Source organism: Podarcis melisellensis (genome assembly GCF_964234715.1).
Source record: "Podarcis melisellensis genome assembly, chromosome: 11".
NCBI classification, from domain to species: domain Eukaryota; kingdom Metazoa; phylum Chordata; class Lepidosauria; order Squamata; family Lacertidae; genus Podarcis; species Podarcis melisellensis.
The window spans coordinates 36,475,220-36,499,535 of record NC_138543.1 but is presented as its reverse complement, the minus strand read 5'-3'; the positions used below and the strand labels follow the sequence as shown (position 1 = coordinate 36,499,535).

General features: G+C 41.0%; 1 protein-coding gene across 1 annotated transcript; it reads left to right on the top strand.

Moving 5' to 3' along the window:
• The first annotated feature begins 1,859 nt into the window (after positions 1 to 1,859).
• On the top strand, positions 1,860 to 23,722 carry CDK7 (cyclin dependent kinase 7). Its single transcript, XM_081929459.1, has 14 exons — positions 1,860 to 1,960; positions 5,019 to 5,082; positions 5,471 to 5,673; positions 13,114 to 13,173; positions 13,820 to 13,853; positions 15,929 to 15,996; positions 16,728 to 16,796; positions 17,589 to 17,699; positions 18,209 to 18,327; positions 19,090 to 19,189; positions 19,442 to 19,528; positions 19,747 to 19,896; positions 22,154 to 22,301; positions 23,496 to 23,722. Exons 1-14 carry the CDS (start codon positions 1,922 to 1,924, stop codon positions 23,519 to 23,521), a joined length of 1,278 nt encoding a protein of 425 aa, XP_081785585.1. The 5' UTR covers positions 1,860 to 1,921; the 3' UTR covers positions 23,522 to 23,722.
• The last annotated feature ends 594 nt before the right edge of the window (positions 23,723 to 24,316 follow it).

The window sequence follows — 24,316 nt, the reverse complement described above, 5'->3', positions numbered from 1 at the left end:
ATAACATTAGACTTGTAGCTATCCTATGGAGCTAAATGCTGGGAGATTCAGAACAGGCTGAAGAAAGTACTTCTTCACACAGCACATATTTAAAACCATTGAATTTGCTCCCACAAGAGGCAGCGACGACCACCAAGCCAGATGGTTTAAAGGAGAATTTAGGCCAGGGGTCAGCAACCTTTTTCAGCTGTAGCCTGTTCTACCGTCCCTTAGACCATGTGGTGGGCCAGACTATATTTTGAAAAAAAATAATGAACGAATTCCTATGCCCCACAAATAACCCAGAGGTGCATTTTAAATAAAAGCACACATTCTACTCATGTAAAAAAACCACTGATTCCCAGACCGTCCACAGGCCGGATTGAGAAGGCAATTGGGCCGCATCCGGCCCACAGGCCTTAGGCTGCCTACCCCTGATTTAGGCAAACCTTGGAGGATAAAGTCTGCTGAAGGCTACCAACCATAATGGCTATGCACTCTCTCTCTCTCTCTCCCCCCCCCCCCCCCCCCCGTGGAAGCTATAGTTCAGGATGGGAGAGAGCAGTTCTGCTTGCAGACTTGCCGTAGGTATTGTTATAAGAATTTGAGGTCTCAAATATGTAAACTAAATGTACAAGGCAAACACATGCATAAATACATAAACCACATGTCTGAAACAGTACAGGAAGGCAGTCCGGAAACCATTTTGACTCTCCCAAACTGACCAAATGTTTCTCTGCAAGGAGGGAAGAAATGCCTCTGTGCTCACCAATCCTGCCTTAAGGGCATATTTAAGTTGTGAATAGGGTGAGCCTGTGTGTGACCTGGATTCAGGAATTAAGTAGTTATAATAAAAGAGTGGCCAAAACCCAGATAATGCAATCAGGTAACCTGCCAGACAGGAGATAAACAACACACTCGGGATTCTGTTTTAGACAGCCCCCTGTGTTGTATGTATGATGCATTGGGGAAGGTGGTCCTAGGATACACCCCTTCTGTGATGTATGTATGATGTTTCTGGGGGACGGTCTCGAGTTTGAGGGTGGGCAATTTAAAAGGTCTATATAAGGGCCTTTGTTCTGGGTTCCTCCTCCCTCCGGCATGTGGTGAGTGACAACCTTGTTCCAACAGGTTAATGAAGATGAGGCTTACTAGCTGGTTTGCTTCTCAATATTCTCTGGTTGGTCTCTGTTATTTTCTCCTACCAATAGAGAACCTACAAAAGGACTCTGTATGGGCTCTTGGGTACCCCATAAGGGAAAAGGAGCAGGTTTCCCCCCCTCATAACAGTATCTAGTTGGCCACTGTGGGACCAGGATGCTTCTTGAGTTGGGCCAAGGGCCTGATCCAGCAGGGCTCATATGAAGAAGTTCCCATCGGAAATATATCCAGCAGGCCATTGCTATTGGTTTCTTGATAGCTTTAGGACACCCCCACCATCCATAAGACCAGGCTTCCTCAGCCATGGCCTCCAGATGTTTTTGGCCTACAACTCCCATGATCCCTAGCTAGCAGGACCAGTGGTCAAGGATGATGGGAATTGTAGTTTCAAAACATCTGAAGGGCCTTTGAGGATGCCTGCAGAAGACCATCCTTTCTAGAGAATAGCTTGCCTTGCACTAATGAAATCAATTGAAATACAAAACAAAACACACTCTCCCAGTCCCAGTAGGAGCGTTTTACTTATTTTTTTCCTCGGCTGTTAAGGACAAAACGAGACAAAGCGAGTGTCAGGGGCCCGCCCGGGCTTGTCCGCTTGAACTCTGAGCAGTTCAGTAACGCGGCGTGTGACGCCCGGCCTCTTTTCTTTCTCCGGATCCGCTCCGTGCGCTGAGCGTCGCCGCCAAGGCCCCTCCCGTGGGCGGCGCTTCGCTAGGCCGCCGCCCGCTCCTCGTCGAAGCGCGCACTTTCCCCTGCCTGGGCCGGGCAGCGGGCGGTCACCATGGGCAGCAAGATGGCGGCCGCCAGTAGGGTCGTTCAGGTAAGTCCTTTAAGGCGCTTCTGCCGCAAGAGACCCCGCTCCGGCTTGGCGCACGGCCGGGCCTCGCACCTCTGAGCCAGGCTTCGGTGTCCGGCGGCGGGGAAGCGGGTCCCTGGCCCCGTGGGACTAGCGGAGGCCGGTGCCCTTGGGCGGGCAGGGGAGAAAGCGCAGGAGGGAAGGCGGTCGAGAGGGGATGCGCTGCCTGCCGACCTCGGGAGAGGAAGGCGAGAAAGCGGCTCGGCTGGGGCCTCGTCACCTTGGCGGCTTCGGAGGGAGGAGGCAGAGGTTTGTTGGGCAGCCTTTCCCGGTCGCTTCGCCTGTCCTCCGCCTTTGCCCCCCGAGGGTCCCATCTCAAAGCAACAGGGTCGCAATGCTGTCCTACGGTGCACCATCATCTTCCTCATCGCCTCGGGATTAGATTCTTCTGTACTCTGCAATTTAACTCCGGATTAAGTCTCTCGTCTCAGCCCTCGTGTCAATGACAAGCCTGTCAACTGTAAATAAGAGTGGAGTGAAATATCAGCGTTTGCAGTTCCCCTGGCTAAAGAGGGAGATCCGCTTTTTTAAAAAAATAAATGAAAATAAACTGTTGGACTGGACATGTTGACAAGCAGTTTGACCCCGTTTTTGCTCACAGGCAATGCCTTAAAAGATTTCTGGCTGGTTTGGTGACTTGGAGAGAAGTGGCTCAGTCCGTTTTTAGTGCTTGGGACAGCGAGCAGGATGGTGATAATAACCAAAATAACTGGCAGTTTCCTGTCCTTTAGCAGTAAGGTGGCTAGAGCACCTTACTTAAATATTTGTACATCTTAAGTTTAGGGTGGAAAAGCAAAAGGTGTATAGGGAAAGACATTGTTTGGAGTGCGGAATAACTTTTTCTTCCTCTTTCATAATATTGGAACTCAGGTCATCCCATGAAATTGATCTTTGGCAGTAGAACTGGAATAGCCATATATATATATATATATATATATATGCTTTCGTAGATTTTCACGGGTACAGGAATGCAGGTTTTGGTGTCCTCGGGTGTCTTCCCGTGTAAAAGTTGGGGTGTCTAGGCGACGTTTCGACGAGGTCTCACTCGTCATCTTCAGGCTGGTGCTTTCGGCTTCTTGTTACTGGAACAGAGCAGGATCTCAGTGTTTGAGTTCCTATAAATACTGTTGAGGGGGTGTGGTGTATAGCCTCCAATGTTCTGGGCAGAGAGGAAGTTCCCAGGCTAGTGTGCCTTTTCTTCTTTTGTTCCTTAATTACTTGAGGGATATCTTGAGTGATTTCTTGGGTGATATCCTGAGTACCACTTAGGTGGGTCATTAGGTGTGGATTAGTTGCTAAAGTCTTTGTGTCTTGACCTCTTGAACTTTGTGAAGAGTTTTTCTGAGAAGATGGCTGTACTGCACTTAGTTGTGCTCTGGCTTGGCTTCGTGTATAGGGGCGAGCTGTGGTTTTGTGGCCTGTGTCAGCCAGATCTGTGTAGGGATTGCAGGGGGGTGCAGCATCCGGAGGTGCCACCATGGTTTGGCTACTGGATGGTGTCTGTAATTTATCTGTGGAGAGGGTCTGGGTTTGGGTCTGGTGTGGTTGATTGGTGGTGGCGTTCTGTGTGCCTCTGGATCTGGTGTCAGTTTTTGTGGGGAGGGCTAATTTCCAGATGTCTGGCAAGCGGGATGTGTCGTCACGCTTGTTCATGTTGTGAGGGTGTTTCTCTATCTCGATGGCTTCCATGATTATTCTCTTGTGGTGATGTTCCATGTTAAAGAGCAATTTGGAATCTGCAAAATTAATTTCGTGTCCTGTTTCTTTCATGTGTTGGAAAAGAGAGGAAGTTTTTTCTTCTTTTTTGACGGCATTCTTGTGTTCTGCGATACGTGCATTTATTCGTCTGTTTGTTTGTCCAATGTACGTGGCTGGGCAGACTTTGCAGGGTATTTCATAGACACATATATATGTGTGTGTGTGTGTGTGTGTGTGTGTGTGTGTGTGTGTGTGTGTGTATAAAACTAATGTGCACAAAGCATTCATTAACTTAGGGAATTCACTGCCACAAGTTGTGCCAAACTAGACTTGATGCAAAATGTGCCATTATTAGCCACTTATTTTATGCTTTAAATGAAAATAATGCCAGGAGCAGGAGGAGGTGCTTTTCATCAGTACTGCAGCTTGTATTGAAGTTAGATTTAAGCCTTTCCATAACTACAGTTCCAACAAAAATCCCATTTTCATACTTGCCATTGGTTTGTTTTTTTAAAAAATGTAAACATCGTTGCTAATAATTCTTTTAGTGCCACTTCTAGTTTGGCTCTTAGATGGCTTTAAAAGGGAATTAGAAAAAGGTAGTTTTCCTATCATATTTCTGTCATGCACGTTTCCTATCATATTTCTGTCATGCACGTTTATTCCAGCACACTTTACTCTTGCAGAACATAACAAATTATCTACATTTCAGACATCACAGCAGCTATAGACTGCCACTTGTGAGCAACATTCTGTGAGGATAGCAAGTGATATACTTCCTGACCACCCCTTAGGTAAACAGTAAACAGAACAAAAAACCCTTTCTTCTCTGCAATAGAAATAATAATGTGTAAAGAAACACTTCTGGAGAAATCTGTGCAATTAATTCAAGTACAACCACTGGACCTTGTACTTAGTGCTTGTTAACTATCCATGCAGATAAACCTGCTGCCTTGTGTAGTACAATAGTCCACCAGCTATGTTTCATTTGTCTTTGGATAGCATTAGATTGTGAATGAATAAGTGGGCAGTGTTTCTAGAGTTTACATGATAGGTTTTGTTCTTCAACTGCTCCAACATTTCAAATGTAAAAGTTGAACTCTTCAAATGTCTTTGTATTTTGCTCCCAAGTATCCCATTCTACTCAGAAGCCATTGCTGTTGCCAGTGTTCTGTTCCAAAAGGAGTTGGGTTGGGCTCCCCACTAAAATGCCATTCAGCAACAGTGCTTGGTGTAGGGTGCTTTGCAAGAAAATGCAAATATGTATATTGAATTGCTGTCGTAGTTATCTTACATTGCCTTCCATTTACCTGTTTTACTCCAGGTAGTGAAGCCACATACACCCTTAATTAAGTTTCCAGATAGAAGAAGTACTCCCAAACCTACAAGTAAGTATCTCTTTTTGTAAATGTTTGTTAATTTTATCTAGTAATGTTTAGAAAAAGTTTGCCATAATACCATCCCATCCCAGGCTTGTGTATTTGTAAGTATGTTTTATTGGATTCCATGTGACCTATTTCCATGTAAGAGTGCATAGGATCGCAGCCTTAGTCGCCATATTTCTTTTGCTTAGACTGGAAATTGGTGTTAACTGACATTTGCTGTTTCTTTGAACATACCATTCCAAAATTCCCCCTTTCACTTAAAAAAAGTTATTTTTGTTGTTTTTTCTGCAACGGAATAACATGGCTATTACTCTGAATGCTTCATGATCTAGGGTTTCCTGAATATTTTTGCTAAAGTAAATGGTTTAGAACTTGTCTCTTGTTCCTTCAGTACAGGAGCCTCTACAGTCAAGAGTGCCTCTGCCTCATGGTTCAGCCTCACAACTCTCTGCAGGAGGTGGGCCGTCATCATCTACAAATATTTCATTCTCCAGTAGAATTCAAGGCACACCTGACACTTCAGAGTTAGTAAAAACGTTACCTCAAAAATATAGAAGGAAACCCATGTCGGTGGAAGAGATGGAGTATATCCAAGTAAGGTCCCAAAGATTTCCTACATAATTTATTCGTTGCATTTGTTTTACTGAAATATCTATTATGTTGCCTTTCTTTTATAAATTGGACACAAGGTGGCCATTAAATGAAATAGTTTAAACAGTTCCAAAATAAAAGCCTAGGGCAGTCAATGGGAATGTCTGCAATCTAGTGCTGCGTTGATAAAACAATAACCAGCATTGAAACAGTTCCAACAGACTCATAGCCAAACAATAAAATAAGCATTAGGTGAAAAACCAAACTGCCAAAACCTGGATAATAAGACAGCCTAGTGCCTAGAAAAAATTAGGTCACCAGGTTTATCTTTCTTGGGATGAAGTTCCACAGATGGGTGCAACTGCAGAAAGGGGCCCCTCTCTCCTAACCTTTTCTAAACTTCACCAATTGGGGCACCCAGAGAAAGTTTCTGATGATAAAAACACAAAACCTCTGCTGGATCAGACTAGAGACCTATGGATAGTCTACAAGAAGGACCTGTTGCCAATAGCTCTTTTTCATTATTGTTTTTCAGCAACTGGTATTCAGAGGCCTGGTACTTCTGTTCCTGTAGATACTGTATATCACAATTATCATAATCATTATCATTATTATTTGTACCCTGCCCATCTGACTGGGTTGCCCCAGCCACTCTGAGCAGCTTCCAACATATATAATAACATGTTTTAATGTTTTCTGTGTTGAAGCTATGACGATCAGTTCCCAGGCCAGTTGATATGGAAGTGGGTGAAACATTGTAGAAGCCTGCTCTTAGACAGCCGAGCTTTAAATGTTTAAAACAGCAGTTTGCATTGTTCTCAGGAACAATCTGAAAGCCACTGTTGATCTTTAGAGCAGGTGTATGTTTGCATAACAAGCCATGATCTGCAACCTAGCTGCTGCATTCTGAACCAGTTTAAATTTTCAGAGGCAGCTCCATATATAATGTGTTATGGTAATCAGCCCTTTGTGTTACTAAAGCATGGACAACTTGTGTAGGAGAGTGAGTAGCTGGCATAAAGGTACTTAGTGCTATGAAAACAATCTCAGTATGCAGTATCCCTAGCTTCTATATCTAATATCCCTGTAGGAGTGCAACCCCATACAGTACAAGATAGCATCTTCAACTTCAGATAAGATACCACTAGGTATTTTATCTTTAGTCAGCTCCAGTTTATTAGTGCCCACCCAGAGTTAAATACTATCTATGAATCATTTTCATATAATTCTCTTTCAATGTATAATATGCAGAGAATTGGAAATCATTCTTCCAGAGTTTCTCCCAGAGGTTTAAATCTATGGTTTGTTTCCCATTCTAGCAATGTTATACATTTTAGACAATAATTTATCCTAATTCCATAGTAACTCTCTTTCAAACTGTGAGCTTTGGTCCAAAATCCATTTTTTAGTCTGTTTTATACAAATCATATAATGGATGGTACTGTAACCAATCCATAACTTGGCTCCTTACTTCTTCCATTGGTTTCAACCCGGGTTCACTACCTGTGCAGGTGTGGAGAACCTTTATCCTTCCAGATGTCACTGAACTACTCTCATGAATTCCAGCAAGAATAGCACATCACCCAGAACGATGAAGTTGTAATTCAGCAATGTCTGGAAAGCCAAGTGTTCGCACCACCTATCTTAAAATGGATGTTCGGAACATCAGCTGTTTTGCTTGGACAAAAAGGAGAAATAGCCATGGGTGTCATCCACATTTTGATGACACTTTACTCCAAATCCCACATGACCTTCCTGGATTACATGAAATAGTTTCATGTTCAAGATTGCAGTGTTTGGGGGAGGACACTTAGTGCACAACTGTGGGTTGGGCCCAAGGGACTCAAATTTATATTGTTTTGAAAAATACAGAAATACAGGCAGGCAGTTAATTTACTGGACCCGTAAATAGTAAGTGGGATATAGCACACTACAGAAAAGTCCAAATGGCAACAGAAAAATTATGTGTGGCTTGCTGTTCTGTATATCCCTATAAAGTTAGACATCAGTCACTTTATCCAAATGCAAATAGATATCAGTGCAAGAATTGATTTTTCTTTCTGTTGAAAGATAAATAACCAATATTTTTTCTTACAGCGTGGAGGTCCAGAATAACGCACAAGACTCCGGTTAGCTACTGGTGTACAACAAACTCTTATATTCACAACAAAGGCCTTCCTCACTCTCTGAATGTTATAAAAGTCTAAAAGCAAATAGCTTTGTTAAAGGTATTTCACGAGGGATGAGAAGGTAAATGCTTCTTCAGAAAGTGGTGGTGTCCTAGAACAGAAGACCATTCTGTTTTGAGAAATTGTGACTCCACTTTATACAACTCTACAATTAAAATTTTATTTTATTTGTTCTACTTAGCAATAATGGTTTTGTTATCTCCTTTGTAGCTGTTGTTGATACACTAAGGAAGAACAGCAAAATCTCGTGGAGTTTTCACTGTTCATGTAATGCCTGCCTGGCAGGAAGGAAAGCAATATTTGTTTCTTCTCTCCAACAGCATCAATCATGTCCTTTGGGAGAGTTTTTTTAAAGGGTGGCGGATGTGAGAGACAGTATCAAGACAGAACTTTCAGGTGTTAGTGGATGAACTGCATTTATTAAACATCAGTTACATATTATTGCAAACTTATCTGCCTGCTCTTTTGGAAAGAAATACAGGCCTCCATTCTTGACAATTCCACTTGTAGGTACTACTCTCACTCAGCCTGCTTGTTAGATGAAATGTAGTCCAAATATGCAGGAACTCGTTTTAAAATGTATCTCTAAGTTATGCTAATAACTAGAGGTTTTTCTTTTGAAATCTCAAAAGAATAAGAAATTAAAATGTTTGCACCATCTACTCATCAATCAAGTTTAGTATTGATACTATCCTTTGGTCTCAAAATGGACTTTGTTCCTGTGATCCTCATCAGTTGTGATGTGAAATGAGGATCTTCTGAAGGCTCAGGTACCCATTTATTTTAATGAAATGAGGCATCTATCAGTACACATAGTAGTAGCCAGAGATACCCTCCCAACACTAGTGTCACTGTTGCTTATCTAGTAAGGTCAGGCCTACCCAGTTATATGGCTGGGAGCACTACAATCAATCTGACACTCCTGCTGCACCCATGTCGTCCTGACCTTGCTCCTGCTCATCTTTGTGCTTTAGAAACATATTATAAGTTCAAGCTACTCACATCAGTTAGAGTTGAGGCCTGGAACTTTTTTCCCCTATCTTCCAACCACTCCCAAGTTTGCAAGGATCACTGGAAATGGTTTCTGAGTGGGGGGAGAGGGGCAGGGATTGATAAAGCTGTCTTCTTAAGTGAGAATTCTATAAGTGGAAAGTGTTGGAAGTATAGGGAGATCCTGTTATGTATAAATTTCATTGTAAAGAGGTTTCCCATCTATTGCATACAGCTTCCAGAGACTGAACCTGGAACTTTTTTAAAATGCAAAGCATATGTGCTACCACTGAACTATAGCACTTCTTAAAAATAAATGCATGAATAAAATCTGCCAAGGAAGGCAATAAACACGCCTTGCAAATAAAATGCTGGTCGCATCCACATTGTAGCAGGATATCTACTTCCCTTTTGATTCCCTGGTCATCAAGAAATGACATTTCCGTTTGAACAAAATGGGTTCTGCTCCAACCTACATCAAATTGTGGAATCTTCTAAATGTGATGGGTTGATTACAAATAAAGCTGCAACTGTTAATTTTGGAGTGCTTATTTTGCTCTTTAGTTTATCTACAAAGTGGCCTTAAATAAAAAGCCGCAGGGTATAAATCCTGAAAATAAATAGAGTAATAAATGCATCTTTTGTTTGGAAAGCCCAAACAACAACAAAACAACCAGTATGTGCATGCCTACTTATTTTTTGGGAATTTGCTTCTGAGTAAATAAACTTGTATCACATTGTGCTGCATTTATATTTTCTCAGACTCATTTGTGTGCAACCAAACATGCATTTATTATGTTATCTTTACTGCTGTAGTCAGGTGTAGTGGCTGCCTTGGCACTTGGGAACTTGAAAAGAGGGAGCTGCTTGAGCAAAGTGGTTGAGGTTCACTGGAGTTTGCTCACTCCCCTATAGTTTTCACTAAACTATGTGTATATACTTGCCAACTTATGATTGCAATTTATATATGATCCAATGCAGTGGATTGTGGTCCATGAAAGCTGATACCATATTAAATACTCATTTTCAAGCAGGGATGAGAACCTGTGCCTCTCCAGGTGTTGAGTTCGACTTCAGTTCCCACCAGCCTTGGTCAGCATGACCAGTGAGAGTAACAATATCTTGTGGGCCACAGGTTCTCCACCTCTGCTTAAAGTGCCACAACACTTGTTTTTGTTGCAAGACTAACACTGCTTAACAACAAGCTTCCCCACCCCTCTCTTTTGGGATGGCAGTGACAGCTGGGAAACAGGAATTTAGACTTTAGCAAGATGTGTAAGGGCAGCAGAGGGCTCTCACAGAAGCAATGAGATGAGTTAACAGGGTCCCCCCCCCAACTTTTCACATTATTTGTTACGATAAAACAGCACACATCTACCACTTCTGAGGGCATCAGGCTAGCTCACCAAGTCAAAGGGCTGGCAATATGATATGCACAGTTGTACATCCAACTGATAAGGTCTGACTGCTGGTGCAACTGCTGCTTCTCTCTGCCCAATGGTAGCGCTGGCCCTGCTGCAATCTGAAGGGTGCTTTTGACTAGCAAACCCCCCACCTCCCAGCAATATTAACAATGGTATACAGTTCTGGCCTGTCACCAGCTGGTCATCCCCAGTGCCCCTCCCCACCCCAGGGGCACACTAACAATATGGGGATACTGGAGTTCACCGGCAAGGTGCTTTTAAACGTGTACAAAACAGTCACTAGAAATCAAAGCAGGGGGTTCCTCTGCCGCTACCTTTCTTTAGGCAGACAAAGCTGCAGCTTCCCAATGATCAGTTATGTCGAAACCCCGAATTTCTCCTCTCTCTCTTTTTTTAATGGACAGCCCTCACTAGCACTCCTGGGTAGGCGGAGAAGTTGCGACCCGAGAAGAACACCACGGGTTTTTCTATCCCCGTAACAGCTCTATGAGGGATTTCGCCTGCTCGTCTATCCTTTCCTATCTCTATGTTGAGAGGCTGTTGTCACGACCGGCGGAAACCTCGGCGGGCAGGGGGAGGCGTCATTTGCCCGCGTGCGTGGCGCATGCGTAGAACGCGGTGGGAAGGCCGGTGGTATACGGGAGAGGGGGGAGGAGCCGGAGTCGCGCTGGTTTCCTGGAGGCGTCGTAAACTTGACGGTTTTTAAATCGCGCTTGGTCGGGATGGACGCCCGCGCGCGTGCGAAGCGCTACGAGAAGTTGGCCTTCCTGGGCGAAGGGCAGGTAAGCCGGACTCGGCTGAGGGGAGGGTTAACGGCCGGCAGCGGCAGCTTCCGTAGGGCTCCGGTGGAGGCGAAGGAGAGGCACCGCCTGAGGGAGTTTTCAGGGTTAGCCGGGGCGGGAGCTGCGGACGCCCCTCGTTGCTCCCTCCGGATAACGGCGTCGCCTTCAATGCCACCCAGCTAAGCCGTCACCTGCGCAGAGTTCACCTTTTTTGAGATCGACGACACGCAAACTTTCGCTCTTTGATAATAATAAAACAGTATTTCCACCCCAACCCCACTTGCCCTTCGCCATAAAGGCCCCAGAGGACAGTGATGCAGTTAAAAATAAAGTGAAACCGATGTCTAACGCAGCGCCCAAAATACAGTTTAAATAGGAAAATAAAGGTCTCGGTTATTAAAGGCCAGGTTAAAAGGTGCAGCATAAAATGAAAGGTGCATTAAGCACCTCTGCAAAGGGGAGGAAATTCCACAGTTTGGGGGCAGTCACGGAGAATCCCTTCTCCAGGGCTGCAAAAAAGCTTGAGAAGCTATGAAAAGCCGCCCCCTCTCCCTCCTAATATATAAAGTTGCAAGTCTTAACTCCACTTACCTGGGAATAAGCCCCATTTAATTTAAGAGGGGTTACTTCTGAGTATACATGGCTGGGGTAGTGCCATAGGTGTATTTGTGTTATAGGTTGTGGAAAGCATCTGGAGATGGGCAATAGGCATTTTCCCCCAAAGACTTGAAGGTTGTTTGCTCATTCCAGTTTCCCAGGTTTGTATTTCAGAAACCTAAAGCACCTGCTTGACTGGAGATGGCACTCATTTGAAAGAAAAATATCTGTTCCATGAGAAGCCTCTGTCAAAGGATTTTCAATTTGGGGTCAATAGCTTATCACCCAGAAATATTGACTGTTCACACAAAAATAAAGGAATGGGTAGTTGACTGGCTACTCCCAAAATTGACTGATCTGTCCTTTGATGTCATGAAGGCTCAGGGCAGCAGCAGAATGACCAGTTTAAAAGAACCTGCTAGATATGTTTGTGTAAGCAGTTTGTTGCTTTGATCAAGTCTACTTAAAGCCAGACCTTTTTCTCATCCAGCTTTGGACAGAGAAAAGTGTTTTCCTAGCCACCCAATTGCTATCCAATGGTCAAACCTGACTTACAATGGAGAATAAATTTTTGAGGGGCAAGGTTTGTACCTTTTCATACTTTAGCCAGAAAATAGCATATGTCTGCTGTATCACTGATATCTCTGTTTAAGGCTATTGCTTGACCATCTGGTTAGTAAACTTTTCCAAAATGGAGTTTGAAGGTTGGTGACTAGAGAAACAGTGGGCAGTTGCGAAGTAACCAACAAGGAAGTAGGAGGTCTGCATTTTGCAGCTAGCTGGAGTGAGAAGGTAATGATGGGGAGAGAGACTCAAAAGTAGTGTCTGACTTTTTGGGGGGATGCTGTTGTTACAGGCTGCTGGAGCTGGCTGTCTAGGTCCTGCCTGCTGCTCTATATACAAAATTATATTTGAAATTAAATTGGGAAATCAAACCCTGTAGTGCAGCCACTGAACTTCCTTCTTAATAGGGATATAAGAGTGTAATGCTTTCCTGCTTCGTAGAAAGCCTTCCAGTATAGGATATGTTCATTATGCGGGTATGTCATATGTGACATTATTACATGTGGAATTCTCACATTTATGTACTTTGAGGTTTATACTGATGTTTGAAACAGCTTTGCTGGGGGTTGGACCAGATGACCCTTGTGGTCCTTCCAAATCTAGGATTCTGTAATTATGCTGTATTTCTGGAAATTTATCCATTAATTTCCCTTAGTTGCTAGTACTCACCAGCTGAGTGACATTAGAGGGAAGGGGGAAGGCATAGCATTTCATGAGTTAAAGGTGTTCAACATTGTTCAACATTTTTACTGTTTTTATTGTGATCATTTGTATTTATTATAGCATGCCTCAAGATATTTTATAGAAAAGAAGACTACACACTTTCTAAACAAAAAGCAAGGCTGCCACTATATAATTCGAAAACTGATTTTTAAGATGTGCTCTTTTTCTCTTTAGTTTGCTACCGTTTATAAAGCAAGAGACAAGAATACAAATCAAATTGTTGCTATTAAAAAGGTGAGTTAGCTTTCTTAACCTGACAGTATACCTAAACCATGATTTGTGCTGACCATAGCTTGGAATCCTAGCCACACTGACGATTTTTTTTATTTATTTATTAAGCAACTCATAAATTGTTCATTGATATATTCAATTGCATTAACCAGGGCTGGTCTGCCCATGAGGCTGACTGAGGCAGTCACCACAGGCAGTGGAATCCTAAGCAGTAATGTCCCTGCAGGTGCTTCGCATACCCCTGCTGCTACTGGAGAAACAAGAAGGTGCAGTAGCAGCTTCCAGTGAAATCTCGCAAAATTATTGTGAGCTCTTGTCACTACTGCTTATCTTCACCACTCCAGGTGGTGGTGGGCAGCCTGCCTACTGCCACTGGAGAAGTAAGGAGAAACAGCTTCAGCTTCTGGGTTCTGACCATGCATTTTGTCTGACCATGTTTTATGTAATTGTGCAGAGCTTTAGTAACCTAGAACAAGTAAAAGCTGCAGTCTAAGCACACTTAAATAAACCTCTCAGAAATTACTTCCAAGTAAAAATACATAGACTGAGCTGTCAGTCAGTTTAGATACTTATAGAACAACAGACTAGCTTTTGACCTGCCTTTGGTAATGAGAAATATTGTCTTAATTAAACGATTTTCTTATTTTAGATCAAACTTGGGCATAGATCAGAAGCTAAAGATGGTAAGTTTTTGAAATACACATATATAAATGAACTATTTTGCATATGCTAGAATATTGCTACCATCCTGGTAAATGACTTGCTGTTCTTTTCAATTTTGAGTGGAAGAGATAACAAATGAGACCCATGTAATTCTTTGTTTTGAAGTAGACCAGTGGCATAATATCCATACTCCACTGGTCCTTTGGTGATTTAGATAGAAAACATTCACAATTTTCCCCTTTAGTGTTCTTGTTTTATTTTTATCCATGGACATAATTTTAAGCAGTGACATGATTTTTCTAGAAAATTATGAATTGAAAAAAATTCTGATATCCTAGTGAGTGATCTAATTTAACATGCTTATTTTATCTGTAGTCAGTCAACAGATCTAAAGAAAAGAGAAGGAAAAACTGCCAAGCTTGCCTAATGCTACATTTGTAATTGGCATCTGTTCATTGTTTCTAATGAACTTATGAAGTGTAATTTTTTCAACGTAAAATTAAAGCCCTGGAAATTTTCCTGTTCCGTATCACTGATTTCAAGTAGAATGTACTACTTTATGTGAATTGTGCATTCCATCAGTTAAGCAAGCTTATATTCAGTTTAATTTATTATTTATATTCTGTTCTTTTATTAAAATAACAACTAAAGTATTTTACAATTAAAATATTTAGTTATTTGTTTAATTTATAGTTTATCCTTCCTCCTAAGAGAACCCAGTATAGTAAAACAGTACATCATCACAAGAACAGAGCTACCTCAATATAAAATATCATTTGTAAAAACTTTTAGATACCAGTGGTAAGATTTCATGTAGGGCATCTTGGAAACATGTTACTGTTTAAAAGCTAGCCTATTTTTTTAAGTGCTTACAGTCATTTGATAAACAAGAAGAGAATGGCAATGCCAAGAGATAGATCCACAGTCACAGCACTACTGCTGAAAAGGCCCTTTCTCTTATTCACATCCACCTGATTTCATGTATGGATGGAACAGAAAGTGTGGCTTCCAGGAGTTATCTCAGAGGCTGGACAGTTTCACATTTGAGCAGGCAGGTCCTAAAATAACCTGGTACCAAGCTCTTTAGAACTTCAATGGTGACTGCCAGCACTTTAAATTGAGCCTGTAAGTAAATGTTGAAATGAAATAAGATTGGAACATGACTACAATGGCAGACAGTAGTCTAGCAGCAGCATTCTACACTAGTCCAAGTGTTTAGACATTGTTTAAAGGCAGCCCCATGTAGAGAACATTGAAGTAGTCCTGCCTAGTAGTAAGTAGGGCATCGATAACAAGCTTAGTTCCATCTTTTCAGGAACTGCTTCTAGCAAGGCAGTTCTCTTCATTCCTACCACCTGCATATCCAAGCAAATCAAGGGACCAAGGCATACCCCAACCCACACATTGGAAAGCAATCTCTTTAGACATACTAAACTGTTAGAGCATACTAAGTCGTTTGGGTGATGCTGGGCAACAAAGTGAAGAACAGTGACTAAAATACCTTGGACCTGATCCAGTGTAAGTTCTTGCTTATCTATTGTTGAAGCAAGAATGATGTGAATTAGCTCTCCTTTTCCCCATGCCATTGCTTTCCTCCCTAGTATAGAAACACTGACATTTGAGGGAAAGTTTTATGACATCTGAAAAAGTACCTCTATCTTGTTTTAGCTACAACAAACTGAGCATCTTATTCATTCAGGATGTGAGGAAATGGGAATTACATTGATCTGAAATACTTTCATTGCCTAGAATATTTGAAGCTGTGTTCTGGAGCTCGAATCTGATCAGAAGTATTCACCAATTTGAAATAAAATAGTAGCAGTCTCTTGTCCACAAAATATTATGCTTAGTCTTCATGAACATTATTCCCAAGTTACAGAGACCTGCTCACCTGAGCTAGGTGACTTCAGGATTTGAATCTCTAACCTCATAGGCATAAAACTAGCAGGTATGTGGCGTAAATAATTGTGGCAAAAGTACCAATCCCTGCTCCCTCTCACCCAGGATTACTTTGAGCCACTAGTACCACCAAATTCATACACTGTTGAGGGTGTAGAGTTCTATTGTTATTGTCATGATTCTTATTTCAATTTAGGTATAAACAGAACAGCCCTTAGAGAAATAAAGCTACTGCAGGAGCTTAGCCATCCAAATATTATAGGGGTAAGTACAAAGTGCTGTTTGAAGGGAATATTTCTGTATTAACAATATTTAAATACTAGCCAATAATAAAGTCCTCTGGTTGGTTTATAATAACAGTGAAACAAAACAATAACCAATAAAAGTGAAGCAGAGAATAAAATCAGTTTAACAAACTCTCAGCAACACCCAGATATGATAGATACATAGATGAGAGTTTAAACGGCCTTGGAAAATAAGTGTTTAAATTTGAGGCCCTCTTTATACCAGAGACCCAGGTCAAATTCCCCTTGCCCTTTGAACTTCCCTCTGATTGGCCATGCCTAAAAGTTAAGACTCATAAACTATCCTTTTTTCAGGCATTATGAGTTTCTGTTGCTATGCAAGACAACACAAAAATGTGCCAGATTCAAGAAGTACTGAAAACTGGCTGCAAGGGAAGAATCAGGAGTGCACTTCTGATTTTTCTTCCTTTTTAGGATTGGGTTGATGTTTCAAGACATGGCTTGAACTTTTCTGAGCATGGTATCATAGGACTTCAGGCCTGGGAAAGATGGGTGTGGTTTGCCCCCAAACAGCCTGGCAGGCCTAGTTAAGGAAATTCAAAGGGTGGTGAGACTCAGTCACTCTGCATTGCCTGGAGTCCTGTAAGCCTGCCAGAGCACATTAGAGAGGATACCTTGACCAGTGTGTGCACACAGATTGGATTAAGGACATACTATCACATCAATAATTTGAGTGTATTTCTCTTCCAGCTTCTTGATGCATTTGGACACAAATCTAACATTAGTCTAGTATTTGATTTTATGGAAACTGATCTAGAGGTAAGATTGCCATTAACTGGCTACTGACTTAATTTTGTGGCCGATGATTAAGCTTTTGCTTTGTTTATATATTGAAACCAAAAGTCCTGGGGGAAAGTTGTAAGAGTTGGAGAAGAGACATGGAGGAAGGGGGTGGTAGAAGAGAACAACAGAGAAGGCAGAACGGTATGCCTTTTCTTTGCATCTATTTTTAGACTGTAAGCCCCTCGGGGTTGGAATCATCTCTCATTCTTTCCAAAGAGTTGTGCAGATAGGTGGCGCTGTATCAATACTTTTTAACATAAGTAGACTAACAGGTTTTATGCATAAATAACTCATATGGTAGGTTTTGTGTATCTGCTAGAGAAAGCAGGCATACACACATTTTCAGCAGCTAAAGAGTAATACAGACTTCATTTGAAGGGAAATAATTGTAATTGCTTAGGATGCCACCCACTTAAAGGAATTCTCATTACTAGTGAGAAAACATAAGAATATTAGATACAAAGTTCACAGAGAATTTTGAAAATTTGGTCAGAGTTCAGAACAGGAAGTTGCTATAATCAATACTTCATATAGGTCTAACAATGTAGATAGTGAAAATACTGAAAGTGAGGGCATTACCAATCACATTATGATAATCAATTCTATAGCATTTCTGGGTCAGAGAGAGTGATTTATCTAAGTTTTGCTAGTTGATGTTTTGTTATTGGGGACATTGTGTACCCCAACAGATACATCTGTGTAATTTTTCTGGGGTTTTTTTAAGCATTAAGCTTCTGCAATTTGTAAAATGCAATATATATTTTACAGGTTATAATAAAGGATACTAGTCTTGTGTTGACACCTTCTCACATCAAAGCGTACATGCTGATGACACTTCAAGGTTTAGAATATTTACATGAACACTGGATCCTTCATAGGGTAAGGAACTCTAGGAACAAAAAGAACAGCCTTTAAGACAATGAGAAATGGCTCCCATTAAGGTGTTTGAGATGGAAATGTGATTCCCCTGTAAATTATCTCAGTCTTAACAACAACAACAAAATGTTTCTTGGTCCCTTTTGATTATTATTTTTTTAATGCCCCAAAATCTGAGGTTTCAAACTGGTATATAAAAAAAAGACAGAATAAGTAGTTGGGATATTCTAGCTTTTAATAGGTATCGGCAATTTGCGTGCAACATTTTTTTAAAAATGAATCCAACTTCCAAAGCCCTGCTGATTCTCAGAGGCACAAATGGATATAAATGGCACAGTCTAATTTACCATATTCTGATCAGCCATTGTAGTTTCTATCTAGTGCTTCAGTTCTATGCAATCCTATTGTCACTGCTTTCAGAAGGATATTTCTGGTTAAGGTGAACCTTTGATCACAAAGCAAAATATTTAAGTATTCTCAACGATGGCATATTCATGTGTTTCCCCTTTAAGGATCTTAAACCAAATAACCTGTTGCTAGATGAAAATGGAGTTTTGAAACTGGCTGACTTTGGTTTGGCAAAATCTTTTGGAAGTCCTAACAGAGTTTACACACACCAAGTAGTAACAAGGTAAGAGAAAGATCCCTCAAGGAACACATCTGGCCTGTTGGTATGACAACTTCATCTGCTTGCCCAATCACTATGTGTACATGAAGATAGGAACTTGAACAAGCCAGCCAGTGTGTTGCAGAGTTTAGAGTATCAGGTGAGGATTGGAAGACCCTGGTTCAAAAACCACACTCTGTGTCATGAAGCTCAGTTATTCTAGGCCAGGGGTCAGCAAATATTTTCAGCAGTCCCTCAGACCATGTGGGGAGCTGGACTATATTTTGGAGGGGGTGAAATGAACAAATGCCTATGCCCCACAAATAACCCGGAAATGCATTTCTACACATTCTACTCATGTAAAAAAACCGCTGATTCCTGGACCATCCACAGGCCAGATTTAGAATGTGATTGGGCCAGATCCGGCCCCCAGGCCTTAGTGTGCCTACCCATGTTTAGGCCAGTAAGATAGGTTAGGTAATCCTACCTAACCTATCTCACAGGTGTGTTGTGAGGATAAAGTGGGGAGGGCCATGTACACCCCCTTCAAATATTAATTGCATCCACTTTTGAATGCCAATAAATTGTGCAGTAGTAACTTAAACAGCTATTTTGTCACCTTTGTTGGAGGAAAAAAAAGATTAGATTTGCAAAATTTTCTTACAGAAAGAACAAGATAAGATGTAAATATTTAGGCACAAAATAGGATAGTGTTTGTACTGAAAGTACTGTGCACAGCTCATAAATGGAGAAGGGAAATGCAGCATGTCTTAATTTGTTTTTCAGGTGGTATCGAGCTCCTGAGCTACTCTTTGGTGCTAGAATGTATGGTGTAGGCGTGGATATGTGGGCAGTGGGCTGCATATTGGCTGAATTGCTTCTAAGGGTAAGCTCTCAGTACAGCTGTCAAATGAAATTTTCTTCTGCTCTTGCGCAATTGGTTTATCTTCTGGCACTTTTACATGTGGGAGGAGTGCTGGAAATGCAATCTTTGTTCTGGGAACCCTCATGTTTGCTTTAAACTGATCCAATGCCATTTGCTTACCAGAAAAGTTCAAAGATTTTAGGGCTGAATTTCTTTTCTGTAGGAGTTCAGAACAAACCAATCTTGAAAGCCACTGTATTCGTCTTTCTATAGGTTCCATTTTTGCCAGGAGACTCTGACCTGGATCAGCTCACAAAGATATTTGAAACCTTGGGTACTCCAACAGAGGAGCAGTGGCCTGTAAGTTTTTGAGTTAACAACCTTGTAACAAAAGCTGGCAGGGAGAATTGGTGGAATCTTGATTGTTTTGACTTGCTTGCTTGTTTGATAGCTTTATACTTAATGTGTGTTTACAGGTGAGAGGACCATTGATGACTTTTAACTATTCATTATGTGGGTGCTGACTTCTCTGTGCTATATTTCTTTCTCCCCCCCTCCCTCCCCCCCCACCTCAATAGGGTATGACCAATCTTCCAGATTATGTGACTTTTAAAAGTTTCCCTGGAATGCCACTTCATCACATCTTCAGTGCTGCTGGTGACGATTTGCTAGAACTGCTGCAAGGCTTATTTACATTTAATCCTTCTACTAGGGTCACAGCTACTCAGGTATTTAAATTTCAATTTCCACCCATTAGCTTAAAACTGTTACTGTCAGTATTTAGCAAAAATAAGTTCTGCACAAGTCTCAAACAGAATTGCTTTATGTAATGGAGTGTATAGTTCTTCCAGGGGCACCTCCACAGATTTTTATTGTGATATTTTAGCAGTGAGTTCCTAAACAGGTGTGTATCTAGACAACCATTTCAGCTCTGTTTCTGATGTCAACTGATCTTTCAATTTGTGTTCTGATACCCGCTTCATGAAGTAGAAAAATGGATTACATCATTTGAGATGAAAAATACACCTGTCACAGGACTGCTCTGAAAGTCTGAATTCAGACTGGGGTGCTCACCAAATAGCTTTACCCAGTTTCAGGGGGGAAGAGAAGAGCCACCCTTGGCATTTGACCAGTGCCACCAATCCCATTGTTCCTGTAACAGACTAAACAAAGCAACTGAGCAGTAAAAAGGGGAAGAGAGAGTGAGCTGGGCCTGAATATTTTAGTTGGGGACAAGAAGCAGCAGCCTGTTTGACCTGTCAATATTTAGTGGCCAAGAAGTATATCCTTTTTTAAAAAAAACTTGTTTTTATTAAAGATTTTCTTGGGTTACAAAAGTATATACAGCGTTTCTGCTTTCAGTTCATAAAGTTCTTTTTACAGGTCATTTCTATTCAATGTGAGACGCTAATGTAATGGTATAAAGTTGGAGGAGAAGAGAGGTGGAGGAAAGTTGTTCCCTATGGCTCAGACAGCAAGCAAAAAAGGAGGAACAGGGTGCCTACCCAGCAACTTCACCACTTGTGAAGCTGAGGCCCACAATGAGAACCAATACGTTAATTGGCCCAGAGTGTCTGTGGCAGAATGGACATCTTCCACAGCAGTCTTATCATTCTAGTTGTCTGAACCTATTCAAGTTTACCTCATAGTAAATTAAGTGGGACTTAATTCCAAGTACATAGTTTTGCAACTTGGGGAGGCATGTATTTTGAGCTCTTTGTTGCTTTTTAAAAATTCTTACTGAAACAAAGGGCTGAAGCAGCCCTCTTTCCTGAGCCACGGATTGAGAGCTGCATATGAGAAATGTGTTTCTAATTGCTTGTACCTTTTTATTATTTGAACCTGTAATTATTCATTGTGGATGTTCCTTCTGGTCTTAATTTCCCTGGTTACTTAATTGCAAGTGTTTCTTGGTACAGACCAGTGATGTGGAAACTTGTTCAGTACTACAAGCCACATCAAAAAGCAAAGTAAGACTTTTTAGTTGTGCATAATTACCATAACTTGGCTATAATTTGAAGGCAAAGCACAGCAAAGCAAAAGATGGTGATCCTATTACATTTATGTTACAGTCTACTGCATATCCCATAAAGTTAATCCTTGAATATTTTTTGCTGCAGTTCAAAAGCTATTTGCAAACACAAATATTACCGGTAATTGGGAAACCATGGGAAGAGAGGGAAGTAGCTGGATGAGATGTCAAGACTGCAGAATTTTTATTCAGAATGTACATGCAATCCATATGTTCTAGTACTATACAATTTGCTTCATCCAAAAGGAGTTTATTTAAGCATTAACTACACTATAAAAATGTGTTTTGCCTAGATGCAATACACAGAATTATTTGAGGACAAATATAGGTTCCAGTCAGAAGCAAACCATGCAAATATTAATTATATTATAGGAGAAAGTTCACAACTGAAAAACATTAAGCCCAGGGCTATGTGTACTCCACTCTGGGGTAGGGAAACTGTGAAATTGCATATGCAATCTAAATTATGTGCCAAAAAACTAAATTATACAACTTGAGCCATTTTGCATAATTCTAGTTTGAGAGAGAGGTCAGTGAATTTCTGCTTTCAACCACTGTATATCTTATTCAGCATTCCTCTGACTTTCAGCATGTATTGCTTTCAAAAATAATCAGAATGATAGTATATGCACACCCCTGGCTGTGCCCACATTTAAGAAAAAGTGTCCTTTGTAAGAACACAACACACACATGCACACAGAATCTTACAGGGGGAAACCTGGACAGAAGTGCTATTGTGAGGAACCATAGACAGCCTCAGTGACCATAGACGCTATCCATCACCACCACCACTGCCACCCCTCACGCTCTTTTCCCCCCACCACACAAAATATTACTAATTAGCCAAGAAAGCTACATATTGTAAACATATTGTACAGATCTTACAGAAATAGTGTCATTTCTAAATACAGTAGTGTCATTTTTTATTCTTATGTCATTCTGTTCTCTTGAAGGCACTAAAACAGAAGTATTTTAGCAATCGGCCGGCACCAACACCTGGAAGCCAGTTGCCAAGACCCAATTGCCCTGCAGAAGTCTTGAAAGAGCAACAAAACCCAGCTCCAAATTTGAAAAGGAAAAGACTGGATGGAATAGATCAAGGTAGCAACATTTTTAAATAGTCTCTTCCAATGTTAATCATATGTCCAGATATGATTTCTCACTATATCCTTTCCTTTGCCTGCTAAAAACATTTTTAGTCATGCCTACCCAGAAAAGCTGATGTGAATTTTAATATTTTTTAAATATTTTAATTTCTTGTATGTTGTAAAGTATTGGTCCCCCCACCTGATTTTATGATTCTATCTTTTGTATACTACTTTGAGGTTTTTTACAGTCAAGTGATGTATAAAATTTATATTTATTTATTTCACAATGTAACATTTAATTTGCTAGCCTGGGCCTAGAAACACTGGCCTAGAACATCAGTGTGCATACCCTACCTGACTTAAGCCATTCTAACCAAAGGGTTTCAACGTTGTAGGGTTGCTCACACCAACTTTTGCACTTAATATTGCAATAATATTTAGGGGGGTGGGAGTGTGGCTAGCTATTATGAGATCAGGAGCGTTTCTCAGTCTTGCAATCTTTCACTTCATTTTGATACAGATTTTATTTCTTTTTTATTTTTTCCCTTTGAAGCGAACTATGGTTTAATGTTAGTACGCATGTAACACTAACAACTGTTGGTTCCCCAAAGGGAGAGAATGTGTTTATGATATGCCAAGCATGATTTAGAAGATCAGGTGTTCTTACATCTGCTTGAGATGCAACAATTGTTCTGCCGTTGTAAGCAGGGAAGCCTAGGCTTGGCAAATCCTTGTGCAGTGCACCTAACATGGGCAGGTGTCTAAGTGGAGGACGTCAGCTATGCTATTTTCAAATGAGACTTTTTGGTGAATGATGCTTCAAGAACCTGGCAAAAGCCCAGAGATTCTTCCTTATCTGTTCCAGTCCCAAAACCTATAACCTTTGCTGGCAGATGGTTACAGAACCGAGAAGAGCAGAGAAGTATCATGGACAGGAAGCAGACTGTATTGGAGACACAGTAGGGCCACTGGAGACACAGCTAGTTTGATTTTGTACTTGCTGAAGCAGTATTCTTTCTCTACCCACCCACAGTTGAAATGGAAATGGACAGTAGAGTTTGTTCTCCATATTTTGACACTAATTAAAACTATGTAATTGTGATAAAAGTTTGAAATAGGTTAGGCACAAGCAATCTTACTATTGTTGTATGACATAAGAAAAAGAAAGACAAACTGATGTGCATTAAACTTACCTCTCTCTTCCCAGGGTTACCAAAAAAATTGGTGTTTTGACTACTGTGGAAACAGGGATATTGAATATTTCTGCTGCTATGAAGTCTGAAAAGATCAAATAATGTGAAAACTCAAAAGTCACAATATGGATTAAAGCGTAATTTGTAAATGTAAACATGTAAAATGTGTGTAGTGTTAAACTCTAAAAACCATGTATTTTTATTGCTTTGCTTTTTTAAAAATAAAAAAGTTAAAGACTCATTGGTTAATAATATATAATAGGTGGGATATGGGAACTTGGCATATGGTACTGATGAATGAGACCTTGTGCTAGAAATGCCCTGGAGGCTGGAATCCCAGATGCAGAGATTGGAAGTCTCGGTATGGATGAATCTTTGTGTCCCTAGTATCTGCTCTAGACAAAAAACAACAACCAAAATGTGTAGGAATCTCATTCCCGTTACATATGCCAGTGCAGTTGTTGAAAATATGGTGATTTAGTAGAAGAAAGGGCTTCATTGGGTGTCAATATGAGCTACAGTATTACCAGAGATGGCTGTGACTAAAAATCATATTCTACAGTGGAGAAAGTTTCTGTATCTGTATCTTGCTTCAGCCTAGACTGGTATGGTAGATTTAGGGCAAGGCCCTAATTCCACATTTATAAAATGAGAGTAGGTTCTACCTAACAGGGAAATTACTACCAAGCCCCCTGGTAAGCCATGAGTGAAAATAAGCCCTGAATTCCTGCTTGTTGGCTTTCTTGATACATTTGGTCGGCCACTGTGAGAGGATGCTGGACTAGATGAATTTGAAACAAAGCTGCTCTTGTGCCAGTAAATCCTAAAACATTTA